This window comes from Chaetodon trifascialis, chromosome 16, assembly GCF_039877785.1.
Source record: "Chaetodon trifascialis isolate fChaTrf1 chromosome 16, fChaTrf1.hap1, whole genome shotgun sequence".
Taxonomy (NCBI): Eukaryota; Metazoa; Chordata; class Actinopteri; order Chaetodontiformes; family Chaetodontidae; genus Chaetodon; species Chaetodon trifascialis.
Genome location: NC_092071.1, coordinates 19,690,919 through 19,718,596, shown reverse-complemented (window position 1 = coordinate 19,718,596; position 27,678 = coordinate 19,690,919). Strand labels below are relative to the sequence as shown.

Genomic DNA, 27,678 nt, shown 5'->3' with positions numbered 1-27,678 from the left:
TGTGTGGTTGAGAAATAAAATCACTGGAGGTGGTTGGCTGAGCTTTTCCTTCTGAAGTTATACCATTTAAATAGATGTGTTTTATTGTAACAGTGCTCTCAGGTTGTCAGCTATCACCTCAGGGACAAGAACAATTTATCAAATTGTAGAATGCAAATTGTAAAGCAGCTCAGCACATCACTGTGATACACTTGTCTAGAATATATCGCTTTTCACGGGATGCTCGGCACTGTCTTCACACAGGTTCATTTAAGGTGGCAGCGTGTTTTCTGTGCTCACTCAAACAGAAATGGCTTTGCAAGCATCCAAGGAGAATTACACCGTGCTTTTTCCTCACGAGCTTTATAGACACTTTAATGGTGTGGAATATTTCCCTTGTATCAACAACAGTATTGGCCACAGCTTTGCTTATCTTCAGCTTCTGTGCACAACTGCATTCTTTACAGACGAGGAGTACCATTCAGAGGGATTTCACCAAACATACTTATTTACGGCGTAATGCAACTTGTAAAATATAAATTACAATTTCTAAAGTGCTGAATTGAGGTTACAGTACATACTAACTGAATGCTGTGCATCTGTAAACTGTGAGGGGAATGTTGAAGCAGGGCGGGGAGCAAGGAGGAAGAGACGCTGGCAGAAGCCTAAAGGGACAGGTGCATGTCCTGACACCAAGGAGAAATGAATTATAGTAGCTTGACTTGGTCCTTTAACCAACGCAGTCAGCAGTTGGAGCTGCAACAGAGGCTGTGAGCCAGTTCATGGAGGCAATTAAGGCAGCTATAATCAATATTTTTATAAGAACAGTGTATCAAATGCCAATGTGAGAATGGTGTGAAAATGTGAAAGGGTCGCTCGTAGTGATGAACCCACAGAGGATTATCAGCTGAATCTGCAGCTCCTCTCAGCTTGACAGAGCTTCACAGTGAGTTTCAGCTCATTGTTTCTCTGTCTGGCTGCAAGTCTCATAGCTGCGTCTTTGGCTGCAGCAGGCAGACATCCAACATCAGTGCAAAGAGCTTCCCATAGCCAATACAGATCAATTAAAAATGATTAGCTTGGGTCATCCCTGGTAAATATAATAGCCAATAATATATTTGTTATAATGATCTGCTTATGTTATATCACACAGTCTGTGCTCTGAGGACAAGTCTGAGAGAGAATCCAGATCCAGAAGATAGATAGATAGATAGATAGATAGATAGATAGATAGATAGATAGATAGATAGATAGATAGATAGATAGATAGATAGATAGATAGATAGACAGGCAGGCAGGCAGGCAGGCAGGCAGGCAGGCAGGCAGGCAGGCAGGCAGGCAGGATGAAAGTCAGACAGACAGAAATAGCACAAAGGTTCTTGGTCAGTTACAAGGTTAGCACTTAGGTGAGCAGACGATTCGACAAATGCTGTTTGGAAGGCCGCTGCTTAAATACTGTGGCAGCATGTGGGTTTTGATGGAATAAATAAAATCAGGCCGGACCAGACCTGACAGCCACGCCCTGCAGTGATCACATGCACACAAGACAGACAAGAGACAGAGGGGAAGGGACACACAGAAACAGACTAGGCAGAAACAAGGAAGGGAGGCTGCAGATGCCCACACTAAATCCTTCTACAAGTATCTGCCGAGTACCAGCGCTCAAAAAGTAGGCTGCTGAGGTTCAGTATGCAGCTGTGTTTACTTCTGTAACTTGATCTAGCTTAACTTTCATTACAAACGTATTTTCGTTTGCCTCATGACTAACAGCAGTTTACCCTGATCTTGCAGAAATTGTGAATGTGCGTTTCCCCCTGTTGCATCCACACTCGATTGCTGCATGTGCCGTGAGCAGGCTTGGTGTAAGTGTGTCAAAGCCGTTGCTGCTGACGCGCCTTTGAGTGAGATAGGCAGGGAAAACTCTAATATATTGGAGTGTAATTTTCAGTTAAATACAGAGCTCTTTCTCGTATGAATGCAGTGCCTCTTGCAGATTGTAAATAACTCTCATCATGCCCAGTTGAGTTGTCAGTTGTAGACAGCTCAACAAATTGGTCCATTCCACAGAAAGTGGAAAGTGTTTTTCTTTTTTTCTTTTTTAGTAATAGTGAATGGCAGAATCCAATAAAAGCTCTGACCCAGTGCAGTCACCGTAAGCAATCTGTGTGCCTGTTTAAGCAAATGGTTCATTTGCCTTTACATCTGTCAGCAATTAGATGTAATTATTTAAGCCAACAAGAGCAGCTTCAAAGGGTGAAATCCATCCCACAATGCTGCTCGGGCTGGGATTGTTTTCAGCATTATTTTCCTCCGTGTTGTTTGTTCTCATTTGATCAGGAGAGTCTGCACTTCATCTTGTTTCGCAGTATGCTTTGCTTATTCAGGTTGTCACCACATGGCTAGCGTGCATGTTATCTTGCTTTTGTTTGCTTTACACTGAAATCCTTTTATTCATATTCTTCCACACACAACGGACACCCTGCCAGCTGATGTCTATGTCTGAGGTAGTCTAACACAGGCTCTCACAAAAAGATTCAGTGCTCTGATTCAGTAACACGGCAACACGAACGCTGTTGGTTCACATCTTTCTGCGCCCTTTAAAGGGCCGCTCTGCTTACTCGGTGATTAACATGAAAAAAGCCAGGCTGTATCTGCTCCTCATGTTTATTTAAATCAGGGTAAATGTTGTGAGTTCTTGTGGCTCATGCTGAATATGTTTGTTTTTCATTAAGTCCTGTGCTCTGCTGGCATCTCTGCAGAAAGCCTAATTTTCCTCCTGTTAAGATGCGTGTTGGAAACACATGTATGCACACAGGCACTCACTCGCATGAATACAGATCTGTTGACTTTGGTGCTTAGTGACATCTCCTGTTGCCAATCTGGACAGTGTTATAAGATCCTTTTAGCAACAGTATTTTTAGGAATAACTCCAACCTCCCACCCACTGCAGGCCTGGTGTTACATTGTCACTCTGGCCATGATTACTGAGGCTACCAATGCAGTCATCTGATCGCTGCCTTTGATACGAGGTGTGTGGCCCGCACTGCTTTGTTTCATTTGGGAAAATCAGTTGTTGTGTTTCTCTCAGGACGCCTGATAAGGCTGAATGACACGAATGGAACCTGGTGGCCGAGCTTGGATCCATTACCCCGCCTCCCCTCGATCCTCTCCCAGAGAGAAAAAAGAATCTGGATTTGTTGAACAGCCAGACACAACCAGGAAATCAGATCGCCGTACACAGGATATCTCCTTGTCCTTTTTCACGCTCCCTTGTGACTGAAATGGGAAAAAAATCTCTAGTATGATGAGATTAGTGCCAGGAAATTGGCTGGGTGTCTTCGTCTGTGTGCACGTGAATTATAGAGCGAGTGTGTGTGTAGCGAACCCTGCTATTGTTATGAGCGTGCCATCATGAGAAACAAGGAAACTAATGCAGGTGAACAAGCATCTTTTCGATGGTTGTGTCTGTCAGGGGAACAATTTGCTGCCTACCTGAAAAGCTCTTCTCGCCTCAGACAACTGCCCCCACTCGCGTCTGTGTATAATGCAGACATCGGCTGATCTGCACCTCAGCGTTCTCTGCGTGTGTGTGTTTTAATGTGAGCACCTGCATCTAGCATCAGCCCATGGTTTTAGGAGGGAAGAGTGGAGCTCAGAGCGTTTCCAGTTTTGAAGTGGGTTTCCTTCACACACTTCAATCCATCTCCTACTGTACAGCACAGTGCAGATGTGATGCGATTCATCTATTCTCCAAATAACGCTGCGGTGCTCTCAGTTTCTCACCCTCTATTAGTTTAATGGTGTTACTGTGGAGGTGATTGAGGGAGGTCTCTCAGACAAAGCAAGGCACCATCATCCCTGTTTGAGATGCCATGAATTCATTTTATCCTTACAAACGACTTATTAATTAAATGAACTAATTACAATTATCTGTGCTTTATGTAACCAGTATGTGTTACCACTAAAAGGGTAACTATAGAGATTGGACCAGATTCAGAAGGTTTTAGGAACGACGGTAGCCAAGAGGATGAGCAACCGTAATGGAACAGGACCACAAGATGCAACTGCAAGTTTTAACGGCATATATTGCAAAATTTGAACAGGTTAATAGCAGTTCAACAGGGAAGTTCAAAGACAAGGGTACACTTTTTACATTGCACAGATTCACTTAGAAAATAACAAACTAAAAAAATAAACTGTGCGCACATAAAAGAAATTCAAGACAGACCCAGGTCTATTGTTCACTGTCTCTTTAAGAGTCACAGTTCGCAGTCCAACTCCGGTGTGGGACCGGTACGAGGAAAGGTAGGTGTTGTCTCTGCCCTTGGCGGTGTATGTGTGTGTTCAGTTCAGTCCTACCGCACTTGATGTGGGGGCTCAATTAACATCCTCCTTTTTGGCAGCGACAGGTTCTGTGTCTCATGGGCTGGGCTCGCCATCCAGTACTGGAACAAGTTCTCTCTACAATCATCTCTGAATCTCTGGTGTCTGCTGATGTCGCTCAGATTTCTTCTGAAGTCTCAGCTCTTTTAAGGGATTAAAAAAAAAACCCTGACCTATAAATGAGTTCAAGATAAAATTATGTTCATGCATATTTTATGAACATTACTGATCACAGAATAAAGGTAATAAATGCAACTTAATGCTCTAATTCCCATTTTCTGTTGTACAACTGCATTTTACTGCAGTAAAGTACAGAGGTTTCACTTTAGTTTCAAAATCACATTCAGAACTAGCCAAAATAATTAGGCTAGAGAGCTATACTAACTCCATCTACAATCAAGTGCGTCGTAAAGAAGTAACAATTCAACACAATTAAGAGCATAAATTTGATCAATGATGCACAAAATTACCAGTAATAACAGTGACATTCACCAGCAAAATATAGCAAAGTAAATTTTGGTCAGCAGTCAAACTGCAAGAAATGACTCAGAATTGGCATAAAAAGTGCACGAAAACAACACAAATGACCTTAATACAACAATGTGACAGAAAATGTCTGAACAATTAGCAATAGGGCTGCAACTATTACAACTTTAATAGTCGACTAGTCACCGACTATTGAAACGATTAGTCGACTAATCGGATAATTATTAATTTTTTCTTAAATTTAGCATGAAGTTGATTTAATTATGTGGCAAATGATAATAAACACAAGAAAGATGGGTACAATGAAAAATACATCTTTTATTGAACATACTGCGGATTCGTACAAAAAAAAAAAATTTAAAAAAATTTAAATACGTTTGTCAGGCACAGTCTGGCATAACGCTCAAGCTCTCTTTTATAGCGAAAATATGCTTATAAAATGTACAATGTATGTCATAAAAACCCGTATTGGCTTGAATATTACTTGAATCTTACCGAGGCGAGTCAGACTCCATTTTGTTCAACTGCCCGACGTGCTTTCTCTTTAAATGTTCGTGCATCACCGAGGTACTGCCATGATACGCAAGGTCTGCTTTGCAAACCTTGCAAGTAGTCTTTTTATTCGCTGTATCCAGGCTAAAATGCTCCCAAACTTTAGAAGTTTTGGTACGTGTACCTGATGTTGACACCGCCATCTCCGTATATTACCGCTCAGAGACAGAGACGCTATTGCGCATGAGCGACTCTCGGCAGAGATTGTAATCAGGTGAGATGCCTCACTCTGTTGGAAAAACGCGTCTGGCGACAATAGTCGACAATGGAATTCATTGTTGACTATTTCTATTATCGATTTTTGTCGACAACGTCGACTAATCGTTGCAGCCCTAATTAGCAATGAAGCTAGCGGACCTGTAGGAGCTAGCTAGTTCATTGCTAACAGTTGACTCAACTCACCAGTGCAATGTAGGAACACACAGGCTTGGAAATGGTGTTCGGCCTACTGTGCACACCATTTTACAGATGGCGTTTTATCCACACACTTTCGAAAAATTGCTTGCTCTCATCAAGGGATCAGTCAAGTCTGGCTCTCTGCAGCTTTCACAGCGCTAGTGTGACCAAATCAGTGGACAGCCAGAGGGTGGGTTTAAGCCTATGATTGGCTGAAATGGAAGTGATCTTCATATTTATTGGCTGTTTGCCAACTTGTCAACCAAACGCTCTTTTTTTTTTTTTTTTCAATTTTATAAACCTTTACAGTCGAATATGATCTAGTGGTGATCTTCTTGTTTTTAGTGGGGGTATTTTTATGGAGGATATGGAGTGAGCACGGGGAGAACATGCAAACTCCCCTTATTTTTCCTCGAGCAGCAGACACCAAAGGCATGGTGGAGGACACGCCCAACGCCCACAGCAGGATTCGAACCGGGGACCTTCCAGCTGTGAGACGACAGTGTTACCCCACTTGTGAGCACTTGAGCAGTTTGAGCCGCACGGCCGAAGAAGCTTTCTGTCTCGCAATAAGATTTATGCCAAGTTGTACTGAAGCCTTTTGTTGAGCAAATGCTCCTGCTGGCTTTGAATGCAGCCTTGAGACATGAACAGTACCATTGAATAAGTGCAGTTAACTGCCCTAAATGCACACTTGAACATTTCCAAATTTATGGCTTCAATCAGGCTGGAAATCATTAATTCAGATTTATAAGCAATGATATTCCCTGTCTTCAGCCTTGAGGAGTTTTTCGTTCGCTCATTTACTTAAACAGTGAGGCTGTGAATTGCAGCTGGAGTGTGTTGGTAGTTCTCAGCACATTTTGATTTGTGTGTCTTTCTTCAAGCAGTTTTTGTCCATCGCTGTCAAATCAGCCTGAATGTGCTCGAGACAACATGAATGCTTGCTTCTATCACCTCACCAAAATGAATAAAATAGTTCTTTTTTGTGTGAAATTCTGTCTTCTCCTCTACTACAAGCAGCTCTCAGGTCTTTTCGTCTGATTGGGTGCAGGTCAACACGCCAGATGGACTGCTCAGTGATTTATTTGGTTGGGTCTTGCTCTTTCCCTGCAACTCTTTTCTCTCACTAATCGCCTCATTTTTGTGGGAAAGTAGGTCTACTTGAGTAACTTGGTGCTCGGCGTTTATTCGGGATGCATAGACTGACAGCTTGGTGAAAACACTACTGCTGAAGTGTGCGGCGTGAATGTGTTAACGGACGTCTGACTGATTCATTTCATCACTGGTTCATGTGTTTTCAGCAGCACACCTCTGTGGACAGATATGGTTGCTCTCACTCTAGTTTTGTCTTTAAGTCAAAGAGAAGTGTGTCTGTTGGGACTCCTGCTTTGACACAAAGGATTGCATTTAACATTATTCTAGTTGTCAAATTGCCACAAATAAGAATTAAATGTGTCTTTGTTTTCATTTCAGTCCATCTGGGCATTTTGACTTTGACACATGCTGCAGAAGGATGTTGCTTCGTGCTTATTCAGCCGTGATCTGCGGTTTAGAACACAAGATTAAAAATACCAAAGAGGGATCTGACAAACGTTAAGTATTAGTTATTTCTGACAACTGTTTGATTCTAAGTCTGCTCAGACAGTACTTTTCTATGTCTGACCTCAGCTCTGGATTGTTATTCCAGCTGTCTTTAATCTTAAAAGAATATTTAGTCGAGAGCCATCTGGAACATAAAGCCGATCGTGATGCAGTCGTTTGTTCCATCATAACACAAGAATCTGCTTAATCCTCGTCAAATGAGCTTCATTTCCATGCATTACTGGGTCAGCGCTGTGGAGCTAACTTGTGTTTTTGCTCTCTGTATTCTGGCGTGTGGCTTTGTGCTGTCATATTAAATCATGTAGAAAGTGTATTTAATCACAAGCAAAAGCAGAGGCTCAAACAGAGTTCACTAATGATCTGCCTTCTTGGTAGAATTGGATCAAGAACCTCCACAGTGAAATAGAGATTTTTTTGACAACCACTGAATATTATTATTATTATTATTTTGGTGACTATGTTCTCATTGTTCTTCATTAAAGGGCTGCTGTTTTATTGATTGTCAATCAACTAATCAATGAATTGACCAATGAGCTCTCATTTCTTTCAGCTTTTGACTATTAAAATATTGAAGCAGCACGTTTCGAGTTATTTGTACAGTGTGTTTCCAGCATATTAAAAGGAGCGTTTATGGTTCGTCTTAGCTTAGACTGAATGGAACTTCAGGGATCAGGTGGTCAAACAGCGTTTTAGACCAAACTGCATAATCAGACTTTTTCAGTGTTTCACTCAGCTGATTTCAAGTAAGATAAGATAAGATAAAACTTCATTGATCCTACACTGGGGAAATTAAGTTGTTACAGCCAGCAAAGTATTATAAAATAGGCAAAAACAGTGGCTTAGAAGGATTGAGATAAAAAGGCTATGTGTATGTACATTATGTACAGATTAACTGTCATTAGCTGTCATGTGACTCATTTCAGTCTTTTAAATATGAATTTGCGATCTAAGTCCAGTGATGTCTATAGATAAATATTTTCTCATGTTCTCTTTTGAAAGAGATTTTGTAATGCAAACATTTAAAGCATACAATCAGTACTGAAGACATCTCATCCACAGGGTTCAGTGCAAGACGGAGAACCAGCGTGAATATGTTAATATAATGAATGTAAACATACAGTAGATATTCTGATCAGTGTTATGCTCTTGTCCTGATCGTGTTCCCATGACAACAGCGACAGCCACAACAGCCTCAGGTTCTGGGCCAGTGACTACAATATGTGTTCTCACCTGGATTTGATCCATTAAATGATGTATGAAGTAGTTCAGCTGCTCTAATCACCTGTAAGTGGTTACATCACCACAGCAGCAGTGAATTACCCAGTAATTTGTTACACTCAACACTTAGAGCTTGCTTAATGCTATTTCACACCCACTGAAAATGTGATAATCAGGTCAAGGACTCCCTAAAGAATGAGAGACAATTCACTGCTTGACTTAACTAGGTAGCTGAAGTTAATATGGGATGTTGTCCTGGTGTCCTGGAGTACCCCACAAGGAGAGATTGTACTTATCAGTCTTTATTAGCATTCATTAGATTTCCAATTATTGTTTACTTTGTTGTTGTTGATTTGAGACTTGTGTGTTTGCGTGTGCGCAGATGTACTTGGAGCTCACTGCTGAATGCAGCAGTATCGTGGGAAGCCAGATTCATTAAGCCCCTCGTGCGTTTGGGTGCTCTCTCTGCCTCTCCATCTCTCACCATCTCTGTCTGTTGCTGTTTTCTGCCACCATCCATCCCTCTCTCTTTCCCTCTCTGCTGGGAGCCCAGTTTGTGCAGCCTAATTAAATTGTCTCAGTAAGACGAGTTGATCAGACTTTGATCAGCCTTTCACAGGCTCGTCTCTTTGGTGGCTCAAATGCCAGCAGGCTGGGAGAGAGCAGAGAAGGTGCAGCTGGTTTAATATACTGCTGCAGTGATTGACTTTGGAGTGCTCATTGCAAACAGAGGAGGGACAGCAAAGCTGAGAGACAGAGAGAGACAGAGAGAGAGACAAGCAGAAGCAGATGAGATCAAATGAAAACCCATAAAATGTGTGAAAGAGTAAAAAATCAATAAGATGATGGTTGTCTAAAGAACTCACTATCATATGGTACAATCTGTGTACTGAAATCTGGTTTTACTTCTTGATGAGCAGGAATATCTATTTTAGAAGATGTTAAAGAGTTAAAACCAAGCACACAAAAGCTTTTCATTGGCTTAAACATCTTCCATGCTGCCGTTATTATTGAACTCGGCTCCTGGAATCATGTGTTGACCTCAGTCTGTCCCTTCAGTTCGTCATTTTTATGCACTGATTCATTTCAGCGTATTGTTTTAAACTGTCTTTACTCTTTTGGCAAGCAGAGCTTTCCATTGTTTCATTCAGCCTCTCCCTGACTGTCAAAATAACATCACAGACTTTCTGTTCAACATTTATTGTGAGCGCCAGACGAAGCACAGGAGACGTTCTGGAGGAGCCTCTTCACAATTTCACCCTCTATGAACTGTTAGTGAGTGGCTTCAACAGAAAATTACATACAGCCCACAATATTAATCGACTGCAGGTGGCGTCTGGTATTAGATGCAGATCCAGCATATCTGGGTATCTTCTAGAGTGACACATGAATAGTGAAACTTATACAGTAGAGGCCCATCAGACATGTTTTAAGGCACATACAGCTGCTTTGATTAATGATTTGCTAAGATATAACTTTTTTTTATCTTAAAATGACATCTCCTCTCGTTACAGAAAAATCTATAAATATGCAAGTAGATGCGATTTTGTGTTATTATTTCATATTAATAACATATTTGAAAGTAGCATGTTTTCAGCCCACCTTGGATGTGAAGCACTCAACAATCTTTGTATAAATCCAAGTTTTACTAAAAGATTTTTAAAAGTTGATTATAATAGCTGCCTTCCTGTCGTAAGGATACCTGCAGGCATGCATTGCCACAAAATGCCACAGTGTAATTACTTTGTACACTGCCAGACAATCACAGTAATGAAAGCTAGCAGAGAGCGAGCCATATTGAGCAATTACTTTTTTTTAGTGTCATCAGAAGGCGCTGAAATAAGGAATTTGTCTTGCTATTGTTCTGCAGGAGGCAAAACATAATGTGCATCATTTATTCCAAGCAATCAGTTGGCTTGGAGGCTTAGACGCATGCAGAAAGCTGGCACAATGGAAGCTCTCTCAGCCCCATCATAACTTTGTCACATATTCTGTGCAGTGACAATGCATGTCATGTTGCATTATTTGCCTTGGATAAGTGTGGGCGGAAAAGGCAAACAAGATTAGTTGATGCATGCACTTGTTTTTCTGCGAGTGAATTGAGGCCTTTAGAAATGGTGTAGTGAGTCAGCGCCAGAAGCACACCCATCAGGCTCATCCCCCTGACAGCAGTGCATATCTGTAACACCAGCGAAGTAATTCTCTACAGGCACGCTAAGGTTGCTTCGAGGTGGTCTTTCAACGAGTAACTGCTGCTGCTTGAGCTGTGGTGGATTTTTTTTTTTTTTTTTTTTTTTTTTTTTTTCTCAGCAGTATTTTGTGGAAAAATCTGCCTTGATGTCAATCCTCATATGTACCCTGATATAAATATGAGGCACAGTGTGGTGTCTGCGAGCTGTGGGATAAATCCTGGACTGAGGCAGGGTTTTGTGGAGTCCAGTGTGAGTGCTGGTATATAAACCAGCCTGAAAAATGTTACTGGACTTGGATAGTTTTTTTCTTCACACTGATGTGAAACAAAGTAGAGAAAGATGTCTCAGTGTGCATGAGGCGGATATGACAGGGTTACAGATGCAGTAAATATTCAGGTGTCTTACAGAGGTACAAGCAGTAATACCATAAAGGATTCAGGTCATAAGTTCCGCAGCACAGAGGGCTGCATTGGTGGAGACATGTTGTTCAAGGTACCAGTGAGACAATGCACCATTATGGATGCATTATTTTTTTACTGTAGCTGGTTGAAGCTATTTTACCTCCATACTGTGGGGTCGTTTATAATATTGCATGTCATTATGTGTTTGGATCATGTAGAAACTTGATCTTCAAAGTAACCAGGAACTGTAGAAGCTGTCAAATACAGTATAAGTGGAGTTTAGTAGTAAAACGCACTGCGTTGCCTTCCACTGCAGAGCATCCAAAATCCAGCTGAACCTCAGTTAAGCCTAAACTTGTGATAACACAGAAATGAGGAAAATAGTCCCTGTCATTTAGTTGAAAATTGGAAACTTTCAAACATCACAGCTGTAGAGGATTTAGAAAGTAGAGGATAAAATAAGGCAAGACATGGTAAGAATATTGGAAAAACTGCAAAGAGGATTGGTATCATTGCAGCAGGAATAATCCTCATATGGCCAACATCAAGGTTAAAAACAAAAACCGTACACATGCCCTCAGAAGTCTTTGAACTAGGGATGCACACGGTTAACTGTTTAACCGTTTACCGATAACAGGAACGTTAACCGATTAATACTAATGGTCAATTTTGTTTTTTAGCTACGTAAGTCAATCAACTCAGGGGGGCGTGGCGAGTTCGTAAGTTCGTGGCTATTACAACGGACCGCTGGACCGCGCTGAATACGTGACAATTACATGTCACTATATCGATGAGTACTGGAAAGTTCATTCTGCCGTCCTGTTAACGCAGAGCATGCCAGGTAGACACACAGCTGATAACCTCACAGCTAAACTGGTTGATGCAGTGGAGACGTGGGGACTTAGTGGGAAAGTGTCCGCATGCGTCCACGACAACGCGCGCAGCATCGTGGCAGTCAACTCTCCCGGACGGGTCAGCTGGGACTCGATCCCCTGTTTTGCACATACACTGCAGCTGGCGGTAAATGACGGATTTAATGTGTTTGTGCATCGTGTTATTGTTGCAGCGGGGCGGCTTGTCAGGCACTTCAACCACAGCACACGTGCATGCAAGGCACTGGAGGCCAAACACGACCAAATGCAACTTCCAAAGCGCCATCTTATTGTGCGCAATTACGCACAAAACACACGTTACATTGAATATTATTTTTTTTATCTCCAGACACGCCGCGGGTCGTCCAGATTTACAGCAAAATGGTTCGGAATGAAGCCGCATCATCCAGATAAACATTGAGCTCCATCAGAACTGTTTAAAAATCTGATTTCAGAAGCGTGAATCAGAACACACAATTAAAGAAATCACCAGCGCGCTCGCTCTCGACATAATTTAAAAAGCAATAGGAGATGATTGAAGCCTACAGTACTGTTAATTATCAAAATCTTGTAGGTTTTTTTTTTTTACATTTTAGATGAGTAATCTAACTATTTGCCGTCATTGTAAATCTGCAGTTCGGACCGAACAGCGCCGAGTTAGTGACTCTCTGATTCCAACCTTTCCTTGTTGGAATGGTGGGACGTTTGTGTGTCGGAATAGCGGTATTTCGGGATGGTGATATGTCTAAATGGTGGTATGTCGGAATGGCAGTATGTCGGAATGACGGAATGTCGGAATGGCAGCATGTAAGGGCATTTAAATCTTATCGGTTAACGGTTATTAATCGTTAAAGGGCGTCGGTTAACGGTCATAAAAAAAATTTAAAATGTGCATCCCTACTTGGAACACATCATACATGTATTACACCTCCTGGCCTTCAGCATTCATGTATCCAGACACCACTGGTATGAACGACAGATACCCATAACCGTGTCTCTGCAGCCTTCTTGTTAAAATGTTGCAGAGTATTGAGTATGTCATTAGTGTAGCTGTCGCAGCTTTGCACCTTCCCCTTCAACAGCCTTTGCTCCGACGGCTGCCTCACCAGCTTAAATGTCTCCCCTGGGTTATAAACACCAATAGCTCTTTGGTCCACAATGGAGCCAAACAGGTCACCCCTTCAAATAACAAAGCTGATTTGTTCCATAAGTTTTTCTGTGGGTGGCTGTGATGCATTACACAGTCTCTCAGCAGCAGATGAGCGGTGGTATTGATCTGCCCTGCCAAACTGTATGACCCCATGTGTGTACCCTGCACTATTGGAGTTGTAGCTTATCGGTTTGTTTGTTTTTCCTCATGAAATGAATTGTCTCTGATGGAGTTTTACATGTCGGGCGAACTGAACTTAAATGTTTTGACGTCTCTTGCTTCTGCTGATCTGCTTCCGGCTCAGAAACATGCTTTACAGTTAAACACAAGCTCAATCGATGTTTCTACTCGTCTTCATCTTTGCTTCTTCTGCTTCCTGCCAAGCTTGAATTTCAAGTCGCTTCAATTCATCCTGTGAGGACCATGAGTATCTATACCAAATGTCATGACAGCCGTCCCAGTTCTTGCTGAGGCATTTAAGTCAAATCCATAAATAGCAGCTTCATGGTGACACTGGAGTAAACATAAAGGGATCATCAAAGTCATTCAGAACACCATCTGGAAACCAAAAAAAGTCTAACAAAGGAGCACTTTTCTGCTGTTCTTTTTGGAAGAAAATCTTATGGTACTACACTGTATCTAAAGCCTTTCTGCACGATTGCCCCTCAATTTGGAACAAATTCACCGCACTGCACACTGTAGAAGGGAGATTTGCTATCTGTCAAAACAGGCTCTTATGAGTGGATATTTAGCTCTTTTTTCCTAACGCTCTCAAGTGTGCTAATGAGCCGGTTTTCTCAGGTATAGAAGTTTAATGAAACATTGATTTGACTGTTGATGGACCGTATGATTGCAGAGTCCTCAAAGGCCAGCTGCACAGCTCATACATGCTGTAAAAGCCATTACCAGCATCAGTGGTGAAATGTTTGCTGGTACTAATTTAAGCTTTCTCTCGTGCCGTCTCCTCTCTAGAAGAACATGACACTGAAGCCCCCAGAGTGCAGAGACAACCAGGCCGGGCCCCTGCACAAGAAAAAGCCTGCCAGGGTCCCCAACGGTCTGAGCCTGGAGCCCTGCAAGAACAATCACCACCACCAACAGCCTTCAGACCAGGAGAACAACCCCCGGCTGGCACACACACACGGCAAGAGGAAGAAGAAACACCTGAACAAGAAACACGCCATGGTGAGTTTAAGATATTTAATCTTTCTATTGCAGCATATTGATATCACATGTGCAGCATGTAGCCGAGTACTACCTCTTCATTATCCAGCCTTTCTGACATCCTTCATTTCACTGTGCATATGCTAAGAAAAGAGAGTAAAGTAGTAGCTAATGCGATGAGTGTGGTTTGTCAGCACAGCACCTTGTGCATCCTTACTTCACTTTTTCCTGATGCAGAAAAAAGTAGTCGGTGCTTCTATAATTGCGATCAGTTCTGACAATACAGTGAGTTCAAGTGTTTTTAAAGCAACGCTGCAGCTGTTTTTCTCCTCTTGGCTCAGTGTTGGCTTTTTGTAGATGGACCGTGTGTGTGTGTGTGTGTGTGTGTGTGTGTGTGTGTGTGTGTGTGTGTGTGTGTGTGTGTGTGTGTGTGTTGTCATATCAAATCTGTAGTTACAGTTTTTCATGGTTTCTAAGAGCCTGGCCTTGATGTGCTTTAAAGTGAATTAATCCTGTGCTGAAGCTGTTTTATCTGTGGTAAAAAGAACTCTGCTCAGTTGTAAATTTTCATTACTGTGGCTGCCGTGCCAGTCTGACACTGCCAGACCAATTTGGCAAAAGTGAGTTAGTCTGGAACCTCTCTGTTCGTTTTTGATTTCTAAGGGGAGTTATGAATGGGTGCAGCCCAAAATCCCTCTGGACACAATTGCATAGACCTACATCCAATCAGACATACATATCATGTAACGTGTTGTGTTTTCATTGTGTCTCTATTACAACATTGACAATAAGCACCAATGAAGCTCACCGTGTGTGCAGAGCATGTCAGTGTAACCGTTCCAAGAGAACAGTGTCACTGTAGAAATCTGCTATTGTAGCAGCAAGGAAACACCTTATCTGTGTTTACAGCTATGGCGTTGGTTTAATGATAGGCATTGGTTGTGTTGTTGGCTTTTGGGAGTGAGCCAGTCTAACAGTTTTTTAGGTATTCTCACAAGGGTTGGTACATAGTGTAATCACACTCCTTGTAGAGGCTGTTTCTGTCAAAATTACAAGCAAGCAAAACTCATTTGTGACAAAGAAAAAAGGGAAACCGATCACAGAGGCAAACAAATGTCTGCATCACATTTCTGTTCTTTCTTAAAGAATGCCAAAAAAGACATCGTACCCATGATTAGTGCTAGAATGTTTAACTTGTATTGGTTGAATGAATGAAGTCAGAACGCTAACCAGTGTGAGGTATAGCTTCTGGAGTATGTTAGTGTATATCAGTGTACTGTATACCTGGACATATTTTTGTGTGTCGCAAGGTGACAAGGTCACTAATGAATATTTATGCTGCACTGATGCAGTGGTGTATCTCCACCAGCAAGGACTGTCTGTTACAGGACTGTGCCTACTGTTCACACACACACACACACACACACACACACACACACACACACACACACACACACACACACACACACACACACACACACACACACACACACACACACACATACATACACAGGCACAGGCTCTGAGGTTATGCTCTGCCATTTCTCTGGGAGAGGCTTGGTCTTCTTGAGCTGCATATTCAAGGACATGTTTGTGTAGGTCGCTGCAGGACAAGCAAACATGGGGGAAAACACAGACGGGTCGCCGGGCACACCGTCTGCTTTAATATACTGTACGCTGTTGACTCCACGGTGGTTTTATATGTGGTGTGTGGTTCCAATGACGATATTTAGGGTCATTTTGACATACTTTCATTTTCTCTGGTACACAGTCAGTCAAGCTCATACCCATACAATCTTACATACAGTATATATGTATATGTGTGTGTGTGTGTGTGTGTGTGTGTGTGTGTGTGTGTGTGTTTTGTATCTCGTCGTATCTGTCGTCCACTGCTGAGTAGACGATCTCCTCAGCTTGTGCTCATTAGTAATGCAGGCTGGTGTTCCAACTGTGTTGAAAGGCACTCGTTTTTAACAAGTCACATAACAGAGGAAGTACAGTAATGGTGTGAATGAAGCATGCAGTGGCAGACCTCTATTGTTAGGGTCACTAGTGTGTCATGGCTGTCCCTGTACCGGCTAATGGACAGATGGTGCCAGTTTCAAGGTTGTCTGAGACTGCTGTGATGTCTGTGCATTGAGGACAGTGTCTGCGTGGAGGCATGTCTGTGTGAGACTGTGTCAATGAAGATGTGTTCATCTGCACCTTCATTTCAACTGTGTCTCGCTTTGTTGGTCTGAGTGCGTGCGTGCGTGCGTGCGTGCGTGCGTGCGTGCGTGCGTGCGTTTCGGTCACAAGTGGCTGTTGGCAGGGGGAAACCTGACCACCATCTCCTGAGTGCTCACACACATGTTTTGACAGATGCATTCCCGCACATGCGAGCTCGCACATGCAAACACATCCAGCACATTGTCACGCTCTCTTTCTCACCTCCCTCCCCTGCTCACACACGTGTTCACACACAATCAAACATGCACTCAGCAAACATGGCCATAACTGTCACAGGTGGCTGTGACATGACAACAGCAGTGGTTTATTCAGGTGGATGGGCTTAGTCACCAGTCAGAGCTTTAATCTCAGTGATTATCAAGAATGATTTTAATCATTGTATTACCGATGAGTCCGATAATGTCTGGCTTTGAGGGCAGCTGAAGTCCAGACTATCACACCGTCACAAAATACTTTCTGTTCCCTGCAAGATGCAGACAGACATTCCAGCTTTGGTGCTCAGTAACACTCTCACGTGTGACATTATGCATAATTGAAAAGATCATCATCTGTGCCCTACGCCACCTCTTTTCGTCCTCCGTGAAGAGAAACAGGCTACAGAGTTATCTAGCACAACTATTATCTTTTCTTTGGCTTCACTGTAAATAAACGTTAAGGCATTGTCCTCCCACAAGGTTACATTTTAAATGTCAGACGTCTGTCTCAAGGTTTAATTCTCCATTTAGAAAGCGCTCCAGCCTGGTGAGAGAGCACCTGTTATCAGCCCTTTTTCTTAGCGCTGACTCTTAAGCGGAATGAGGGATGAAGAGAGAAAGGGGAGAGAATTTGGTGTTGAATAAAGCAAGAGATGTTTTTCTTTATGTGTTCCGCTTCCAGCCGAGCTCGCAGATTGCAGCAAATGTTTTCGATCTCTGGCACTGACCCAATGTACTGAACTATGAGATATTGTAAGCTCAAGGGGGGAACATAGAGAATGTTTATAAGTGTCTCTGACATCTTGCCTCACAGTGAAAAAAGAACCCAGATAGAGGAAGTTTCAGCAGAGATGGACGAGAGTACAGTAACAAACCACAAATTATGACTCAAACTTTTCTGTTGTTTTAGCTTCTTTTTTTCACTGCCTTTTAAATGTCAAGTTTTGAGAATTCAAGGCTACATTTACTGTATTACATTTAAAAAAAGGCTGTTAAGGCCAAGCAGTAGGCCTATTGACCTAACCCCTGGGAAGAGTGATGCGATGCAGTGTTTTCTCTCTGTGTGTGAAATCCAGTGAACTGCTTTGGCTAACTGACGTATGCATGTGAGCTCTCGCAGTCAGCTTTTACCTTAATTATGCAAGTTTGCGGTCATCACTTTCAAAACATAAACATAACATAAACAGGGAAATGTCAAAGTTCACTCACATGTGGGATTATAGCGGAGTATTAGATATTCTCTGTGTCAGACTGGTCTTAAAGTGTTTTCAGGAGCTCAGCTGGAATGAAGAGACTTATACTCACTTGACAAGTTAAGAAAACAAACAAACCCAGAAGGTGAAGCATTTTGCGTCTGTGTGCCTGTTTGTTTCTTTATGTGTCCTGAGTGATGTCTCAGGAAACGTTACATGGCACCATTTTAACTCCAGTGACCACAGGTCACTTATATGTGCCTGAACTGGATGTACACTTGCAGGAGACATGTTTCTGGCACTGATGTGTGCATGTGTGTGTGTGGCGGGGGGTGTTGTTCTGTTCTGGTGAGGCTCTGTTCAGCTCACTGATGTTGGATTGGAGGCCTGTGGTGTATGCTGCTTTGTACAGTAGCTCTGGTGAACAGAGGGACGTGCTGTGAGGCCCATCTGCTCTCTGGCTCTGGGGGAGTGGGGAGACAAAGAGTTGGGTATGGGACGAGCAAGGAGGGCTCGGGTTGGGCGTCCCCCTCTGATCCCCCGCATCTCAGTCCAACCACCTGCCTGTCTGTCTGCTGCTCCGTCTGTCTGTCTTCCTTCATGTGTCTCTTTCCCAGACATTTGTGTGCAGTGATTTCTGTTGGACTGGAGTCACTCTGGACAGAATAGTAGTTTGCTCTCGTCTTCCTGTCAGTTGAAGCACTGACTTTTGACTCCGGTCAGAGGTGAAAGAAGTAAGTATGAGATTTGGACAGTGCGAATTAGTTTCATGGTACTTTTTAGGTCTAGCTCTCTGTGCAGTTTTTATAGCATATGTTTTGGAAATAGTCTCACAAATGTACATGGCAGTACAAAAATGTGCCATGGGTTTAATCTCAGTTTATTTTACTAAGTGCTTTGCACCATGATATCCTTGTGTAAACCTCTTCAGCACATTAAATGAACCATGGATTAAGTGTAATCCTGGCACCAGGCACTGTCAGCTGGTTGTGGTGTTATACTGGCTCATTATAAGGCAGAGTAGTGTAATGGGGATAACAGGCACCGTCACCGGCCAGACCACCCTGGCATTACTGGTAGTGCTTCTTGGAACTGAAAATGTCTTTCAGGGCTCTGCGCTAACATTTATTTCCCAAAGAGTGCATGTGCTGCTAAATGAAAAAAATGTAGGGGTACAGTGAAGAATGTTCAAGTAACAAAGTGTGTTAACAAAGAGACTATTCTGTACATATTTAAACAGCGTGTGTGTGTTTGTGCAGGCCCCCTCTCCTTGTGTGCGATTACAAAGTGAAATCCAGTGGAGGATTTTGGAAGAAAAGACCCCAGTATCTGTACCCGGGAGGGGCCTGGGCCTTAAAGTACTGACAAGAGATTTTTAAAACATCAAACATTCAGACAGATTTTTTGAAAATTTGACACACTGGAAACAGTTTTTAAAACCAACTGAAATGTTGAAAAACAGCTTTTTAAATAAGATATTGCCGAAGCTTTTTAAAACATTTGAAAGTTTTTTTAAACATTGAAGTACTGAGATAACTTTTTGAAACTTTTTTTTTTTAAATTTTGCCACTGCATTTTAACAGATGTATTGGTTCTGCAATATATGTATCTTCTCACTCAGCCGCAGTAACACCATGTTTAATGTTACTGATGCTTTTTTCCACTGCTCACCTTTTCTCTCACTTGACACTGCCTGTGTCAGCAGAGAAAGCACTGCTGTGATTGGCCTGTCGTGGAATGTGGGAGTTTTTGAACGATTAGCGGTGGAGGGAAACATAGATTCCAATAGGTTGTAATCTTTACTCGCATATGGTGCTTGTAAATCATTTTTCCAGTTTGCACATATCTATTTTTAGGGGCAGACGAGAGTGAAATGCTCACACTAATTTGTCCTCACAGACTAGTGCCACTGAGCCTCACACATTGTGCTTTAAACATTCTTGCATTAAAAGACACAAAGCCCATGTGAAGACGTATCGTATGGTGGTGGAGTGCATATAATGCCCCTGAATATCTGCTTCACAGGTTGTCCATCTGAGTTCTTTTATTAAAAATAGGAAGGAAAAGCCATCACTTCACAGCTGTCCCCATTTGTCAGTCGCACCACAAGCATGAGGAAAAAGAGCTGTGGTCTTTGGAGGAGTTATTGCTGTGGAACCGCCGAGCAGTGTCTAGCCCCAGGGTTTGAAGACTGTTCCTTGAGAGGCTCCAAGCAGGTCAGCCAGTCAACCGGAGGGCTCTGGTGTCTGGCCTCTGGCTCGCTGAATCATTTGACTGGGTAGATTCTCACTCCACCTGCCCTGATGGAAAAGCCCTGCCTTAGGCCTGCCAGAGGCTGTATTATCATTCAGCATCAGTCTCTTACCTAGACTGAACTCTTACTTCAACCTGCTGGTGGCCAAATATGTAATGAGATCAAGCTAAAAGCACTAATGGCAGATCTCCCAGGTTTTGTGTGTGTGTGTGTATGTGTGTGTGTGTGTGTGTGTGTGTGTGTGTGTGTGTGTGTGTGTGTGTGTGTGTGTGTGTGTGTGTGTGTGTGTGTGTGTGTAAATATTTGGACTGAAGCCTTGATTTTTTTCAGGATGGGGACAAGCTTACATGCTTTTCAATCTGCAGTGAAAATGTAATATAATGTTCAGCTCTTTCAGCTTCGCGGGTCACCCTTAATAAGCTTATCCACTAAGCCAATAAGAGATTCGAAGAAAAGCAATGTCCTGATTGTCAGATAAGATGCTAAATCCATTCTGATGGGGGCTTCAGTTGTGGGGAAGATAATTGCTGCTGTCACAGTGGCGGTTTATAGCACTGGATCAAATCAAATCCAATCATGACGGCTTGTTTAGTGGTCTTTGTGTCTTTGTGACACACGACAACAGTCAGTAAACATTTTAATGCATCTGGGGGCTAGACAAGGCCGTGTGTAATTAGTGTGTAGATGTGTTTTTGCAGCACTATATGGTACAGTGTATTAATGTTAACAGTGAAAGTGTGTGAAATGTAATGTGTGTGACAAGACGTAACTACAGCAACACGCATGTGCCAGCTTCACCGCAGACCCCTGCACCTCTGCAGAGCTTCAAAATGCACTTTGTACTTTCATGTTGGTGTGTAACTCAGATGCCGTGTGTGTGATGCAAGCGCTGCTAGAAATCCAGGACCCTCTGGTAAGATGTGATGCTGAGATTCCTCTAAATTATTACATTTTTGGCTGGACTGCAGCAAAGTCAGTGACTTACTGGCGGAGTGATAAAGTTACACCGTTGGTCAGTCGAGCGTTGGAGTTTCCCCATTGGCTGTTGCGGTTTCAAAATAAGTAGGTCCACACACAGTAACTCCAGATTCTTTGAGTGCAGTCGCTGTTCACGCAACATTGAAGTGAGTGAAGACTGCTTGAGTCTACACTGACTTTCTATGTGGGCTCTGCCTCATTCTCACCTCATGCATAAGTTGAGACCAGACAATAGGCTCCTAAGGCAGCTTTTTTTTTTTTTTTTTTTGGGGGGGGGGGGGGGGCATCTTAGAGGGCTGCGCTGATACTCGTAGAATCTGGAGTTATGGTATGGAACTAATGTTCTGTTTCTTGCAGGCGTTGCCCTCTAAGGCTATCACCAGTGAGATAAGGGCAGAGCAGGATGTGGTCCATGCCCCATTTGGTTTGCACACATGACACACACTCATTTTATGAGAAATCAATAAGCAGTCCTTACCTCACCGGTGCATCACAGTGCACTGTATGTGCACAGAAGGCTGATATTCAACATGAGGGAATGAAACTTGAAAACAACATAAAACCTGCTGTTTTACGATGGTTTCTCACTGTTACAGTCCAGCAGAGAGCAGAGTAGGAGAGAAAACAGTTCTCCATGTGCCCAGAGGCATGAGGCAGAGCGCACAGCTAAAGCTCTGCAAATAACAATCTCTGACTAACACTGAATATGGAGTAAGTCAGAGAAAAACGAGAGACGTCCTGCAGGTAGAGAGAGCAGGGGGAGTTAATAGATAATTAGAACAGTTATAATTAGAGTAAGTTCTCATTCAAATCAAACATCCTGAGATATGAGTGGAAAGTATTGTTCTTGCAACTGCATTCCTAACGTTTTGTGACTCAAGCATAGCTTTATCCTGTCATGTGATATGCTACTTCAGAACACTGTAACAACAGATACCACTGGGACCACTACAGAGACTTACATGAACATGTCAATATAAAGGATTAGAGACACTATCACTGACTGTCTGTTGAACAGTTTGGCCATAATTCAGGCATCTTTGTACCAGCGGGCCCCCTCCTGCTGGGGACCGTCTAACAGCATATTCCCACCCCCCAATGCTAACTACATGTATCCACCCGCCTTATCTGCATCTCCTACTGACGACTTGTGTGTTTACCACGTCCCCTCTGCCGACCGCCTGCCTCTTGCTGGAGCTGCTGATGCTGTGTGACAGGTCTAGGCCAACATGTCTTTGAAAACATTTTAATGTTCTTTTTTTCCACTCTCTCCCTGCTTGCCCTGCATTGAGAAACCTTTTCTTTTGAAGTGTCACTTTTCTCTAAGGAAGGACGGCAGGAGGAGGGTGGGGGTTGGACTACCCACTTGCATGACTGTTAAACGGAGTCATTTCATTGCATTCGCTGTGAAGACTGTAACTGCTGCATGGAGGCAGACCAATGAAATCAAAGACAGACAGCATCTGCTGTCACTAGTCACTGTCCAACCTGTCAGCTCTCACTCTTGACAGCCCTCACAGTCAATTTGTGAAAATTAAGTGGCTGCACTTTAAACCAAAGTGTCCCCCACTTAAAGCCCAGGCCCATCTTAGCTGTCAGTCAGCGCTGGGCGGTGGGCCGGCGGAGTTTGAAGATTGTTTTATCGTGGCTGTCCAGCCCCTGTCACAGACAGACCACTGCCGCGCAGCAGTCAGACTGAGGTCTAATCCAATCTGCCACCGTTTACAACACACAGGCCCACAGATGAACGCTCAAGATAGTTCAAGATTTGGAAATTGTTGTTTGTTTGTTTTTTTTCTTTTCTCTCCCTCTCACCCAAAGTAACATAACACTGTGCGGCTGAGTGGAACTTGTGGAGTGTCGTTTCCCCGTCCTCCCACTCAGTCTCTCCATTTTTAAAGTTTCCACTGGGTGAATAAAAACTGTTTTTCTTCTGTGTCTGTGTCTGTCTCAAAGACAGAGAAAAGTTCTTTTGCCATATTAGCGTTGGGCCTCGAGGGATGAGTATGTCGGCCAGACAGTCTGAAATTTCCACTTGTACATCAAAATCTGAAAAGTGGATTAACGTGATATTTTCTGAATACAGTCATGCTCGATGAAAGACAGAGCCTTTGGATTTTAATGACCAAATGCACCACCTCCAGTGACATTTCACACATGATATCTCAGATTCTAATGGAACAATAACCGTGACATTTGTTGAGCAAATTCCTGCTGCACATACAAAGAAGCCTTTCAGTTCTGGTGACTGTGACCCAGCTACTGACACCATACTTCTGTTATCCTTTCATCTTGTACACAGTATAGGAATAGTGGAAGGTAAAAGGGGAAATGATGGATAAAATGATATATATAGTATAAATAAAAAAAGGAGTTTGGATAAAACGATACATATGTGTATATATGTACAATGCTTTTTACTAGGGCTGCCCACTAAATGACTTTTTTTTTTTTTTTTTTTTCGCTGCATCATTGATTGTAAACCTTGCAATGCAGGATAATAACCACAGAACTTTGTGGCATTTGAAAGGCTCTTATACGTTGATTTCTTGTTGCTGTTGTTGTTTATACTGTAGAATGGGAATGCAGAGACCGTGTGTCACACGCTGGTCACACATTTACTGTAAAAAATTATTTGGCAGTCACACTGTTACCATGGGCAACATACCATGATGGGGTGACTTATCGTGTGATGCAGCCAAATGATATCCCAGATTCTCACCAGTGCCTTAGAATGGCTTTTAACTTTAGCACCCTGTTTCCATGCTCACCTGTGGATAAACCACAGCTGATGTTTATAGAACCTCTGGCACCCTCAGGTCACACATTTACCCACTTGTGGCTTGTTGGCTATTCCAGCAGTAAGGAATTGCAAAGTTAGTTCTTGATTTCTCATCCATTCAGCACTTTACTTTCTAGTCTGTATTCAGAATTGCATCCTGCAGTGTTGCTTGATAAGTCCTAATGTGAACATTTCAGCTGCAAATGATGCAGGATGGCCACCACTCCACCCAGCTAATCCTAGCTGCAGACATTTTGGCACACTTGGATCTGTGCAGTGTTTCACTTTATTTAGAGCTTTCAATCAGATCTTTATCAGAGCACCCCTGATTCTGCAGTGGACAGGTGGGTACAAGGACACAGTGAGTGTATTAAGGTCATGTACAAAAAGGAAGCACGTTTATACTCCTTCATCATACCATACCTACCATTTTGTTTCCTTATAGTAATGTCTTGTCGATGCCGAGTTCCAGTGGAATGCCTTTGTTGCGCCGATAGTCACTCTAGGTGCAGCCGTGCAGTCTGAGACAGCTCAGCTCTTTTAGTGGATAGAGCTTTCATTTCTTTGAAGGTCACAGTGAATGAATGCTCAGACCTGAGAGGCAGGCAGGAACAGAGTAGATGCTGCAGGATGGCGACTGCTCTACCCGGCTAAACCTTTGTTAAGGTGCTGGAAGCATCAGTGAGTCCAAACTGTACGCAGGACATGCCTGCTGAAACAAAGGATTAGTGAGCACAGGAGCGCTATCAGACACCATGATGTGAGATATCCTGTTGGCCATCATTTCAATGAATTTTTACACCCCATCTACTCCCTATGATTCCAGGGTATTAAACACATTGAATTACCAAGAGGGGGAGATATTGAAAGAGAGAGATTGACACATGGGCAACGCTTTAGCTCAGTGGCCTCAACGAGGATTTTGAAGTGAGTGCTGGGCTGCAACTTCATTTCTTTCTTCTTTGTCTTGAGATGCTTGTTTTTCTTGTAAATCTGGGGATCTCTGAGTAATGATGGCTCAAGGCCGATCCCTCTCAAAGACCCATTTACTATGTGATCAAATTGTATGTTATGATGAGATGGTACAATGGTGCTCTCCTCTTTGTATGTAATTTTTCTATATTCACTGTGTTCCCATCCCCTTTTTGTGTTTGATAACAACTGTGACTTCCATTAGTATACCTCCCAGCACTCCACTGAGTATTAAAAATTACAGTTCCCAGCAGGTGGAGCTTTTACCACCAGGGTGTGGACCCAAGTGTGCAGGAATCTCTCCGATCAGACATGTACAGTTAACAACAGAGAGGACCACACGGGCTTTAGCCACACACTAAATATTCACACACATACTAACGCCTTCACACGTGCACACATACTGTGCCTTCCTCTATGTTGCAGCACACTAATAGGATTTAATAAGGTGTATAATTGCCCAAACCTGCTTCTCCTGCTGCCTATTGATGCAGCCTGCACACTGCAGAGGCAATTGCTCTGTAAATATCAATTAAGCGTATCCTGGATTTTAGCTAAGCCCGCGTACATACAAAACTGCTCTCTATATATGTATTTTCTTATGCATATATACTGTGGGTGGACACTGGATGCCTAGAAAGAGCTGACTTGTCTTTTACTCCTCCCTCCTCCTTTGCCACACTTTGTTGCCCCCTGTAAAAGAGGAGGTCGGGCAGCAGGTGCTGGCTGGGAAAGTGGAGTATTTATGGAACACCAAAGGCTCATGGAGTGAAATATTCCCATGTGGGGGCAACCCTGACTGTTAAAGTATCTCCAGTTTAAGAAAAGTACATACTGGGGCCTGGTATTTACCCAGCATGTGCCCCACACTACCACTTTGTCCCAGTCCTGCTTCATCCATGACCATCTGCCAACCCCCCCCAACCCCCCACTACCTGAGCGTCTGACTGGTGACAGAGATGTGACTCAGCTTAACACACCTAGCTTTCTTTCTTTCTTTCTTTCTTTCTTTCTTTCTTTCTTTCTTTCTTTCTTTCTTTCTTTCTTTCTTTCTTTCTTTCTTTCTTTCTTTTAAGCTTTGTTGAGTGTTGAATTAAATCCAAAGTGAGTTCCGTGAGCTGACCTCCTTTCCCAATGTCATTCGGTTCCTAAATGTTCCCTCAGGAGGGATTTTGTCTCGTTGGAGAGATAATTTGTTGAGAGAGATTGCCTCCTCTCACAGCCTGGCCCAACAGACTCCAGCCAGCATACGTTTTTAATTTGCATATTGTATTCGACCATTTTGCAAAAGCTCTAGTTTCAGTTTAGTTAGTTTCTTCTGACAAGTAAAAGTTTGGAGTAAAATTAACATGAGGAGTAAAAGTAAAACTTCTCTTCCTGCTGCTGCAGACAACAGACTCCCACTCACTCAACACTGAGTCTCTGTGAGATCTGTTACCAAAGTGTAAGAGCTACTACAGGCAGTTTAATCATCCTACAGAGTAAAAGTTAGCAGTGATAAAGTCAGCGGAGGGTTAAAAAAAATGGTATTATCCTACTTGGCTCATATCCAGATATTACAAGTTGAAATTTAATGAGGACTTTTTGTGGAAGATACAGTATAAAACAAACATAAAAGCAACTTAGTGAACTATAATTTCCCTCCCTTTTATTAGAACCTTTTTAAAATGCACTGTACTGTACTCTGCCCCACTTTTGCACACTGCTCCTACTTGTGTCTGTAATGAATTCATTTTAGTGGGCTGAACTTCACTTTTGTCTGGGTACAGAACTACAGCCAGTTGTCCTATCCACCTGTGTTAGAACATAATGGGTTTTTGATGTACACTGTTTTTATATTCGCCATTGTATTCTTATGTTTAAAATTGTTTAAAAAGCCATTGACCTTTAAATGGGGCAGGTATCATTGTTTTGTATACTGGCTTGTGGTGATTTGGTCATAGATTGACTTGGATGAGCTATAGACTGGGAGGGAGACGAGGGAAACCTTCATGATACCAGTCAATATCTGATTTTTAAGGCAGGTATAAGGCTGATTTTTAGCAAAGGGATCAAACGATCTAATCCTAATCTCCACATCATCATTACTTGTATCCTTCAAGGCAAGGAGAAGGGCAGTTGTTTGGCTGATATGTAGGATGACAGGATAATCAATATCACTTCTGTGGAAAAAAAAAAAGAACTGGCCTCTTTTGACTTCTTTGTCATCGCATTGAATCACATTGTCCTGTGTACTATAAACTCAAAGCTCCCAAAGATGACACTTATCAGTTGAAGTAACATGATTTCTGGTTTGTATTTTGGCTTTTGACCAGATTCTGCCTGGGGCAAGAGAATGCACTGTGTCCAAGTGAGAGTATGCTGTTTAGTGCTAAAAACGCTCTGTGATCTCCATACTTGTTGAGATGTAACTTCAGGGAAAAGAAAGCGTTGAAGCTGCGTTTGCAACTCTGATTAAATGCACTGAAGTCCTGATCATCAATGAACTTTGTTTAACCTTTCCCTTTTTGATCAAGTAATAATCATTGACATCTTTTACACATCTGATGCACATGTTTCCCTCTCCATCCTCTGGCTGCTCTACAAATTACCGCTGAAAAAACACAGTTTTGTCCATGTTTTTAAATCAAGTCCCATTTGTGAATCCCAAACTTAGAAACAGGAGCTGATGATGAGTA

The 27,678-nt window shown here is 42.6% G+C and overlaps 1 protein-coding gene across 7 annotated transcripts in view; it reads left to right on the top strand.

The window, feature by feature from the left end:
• Positions 1-27,678, top strand: part of auts2a (activator of transcription and developmental regulator AUTS2 a) — a 298,426-nt gene that overhangs the window by 62,577 nt on the left and 208,171 nt on the right. For all 7 annotated transcript variants that reach the window (XM_070982780.1, XM_070982779.1, XM_070982778.1 and 4 more), the window contains one exon: positions 14,207-14,419. In XM_070982780.1, coding sequence (XP_070838881.1) covers positions 14,207-14,419 — 213 coding nt within the window. The remainder of the gene's footprint in view (positions 1-14,206; positions 14,420-27,678) is intronic.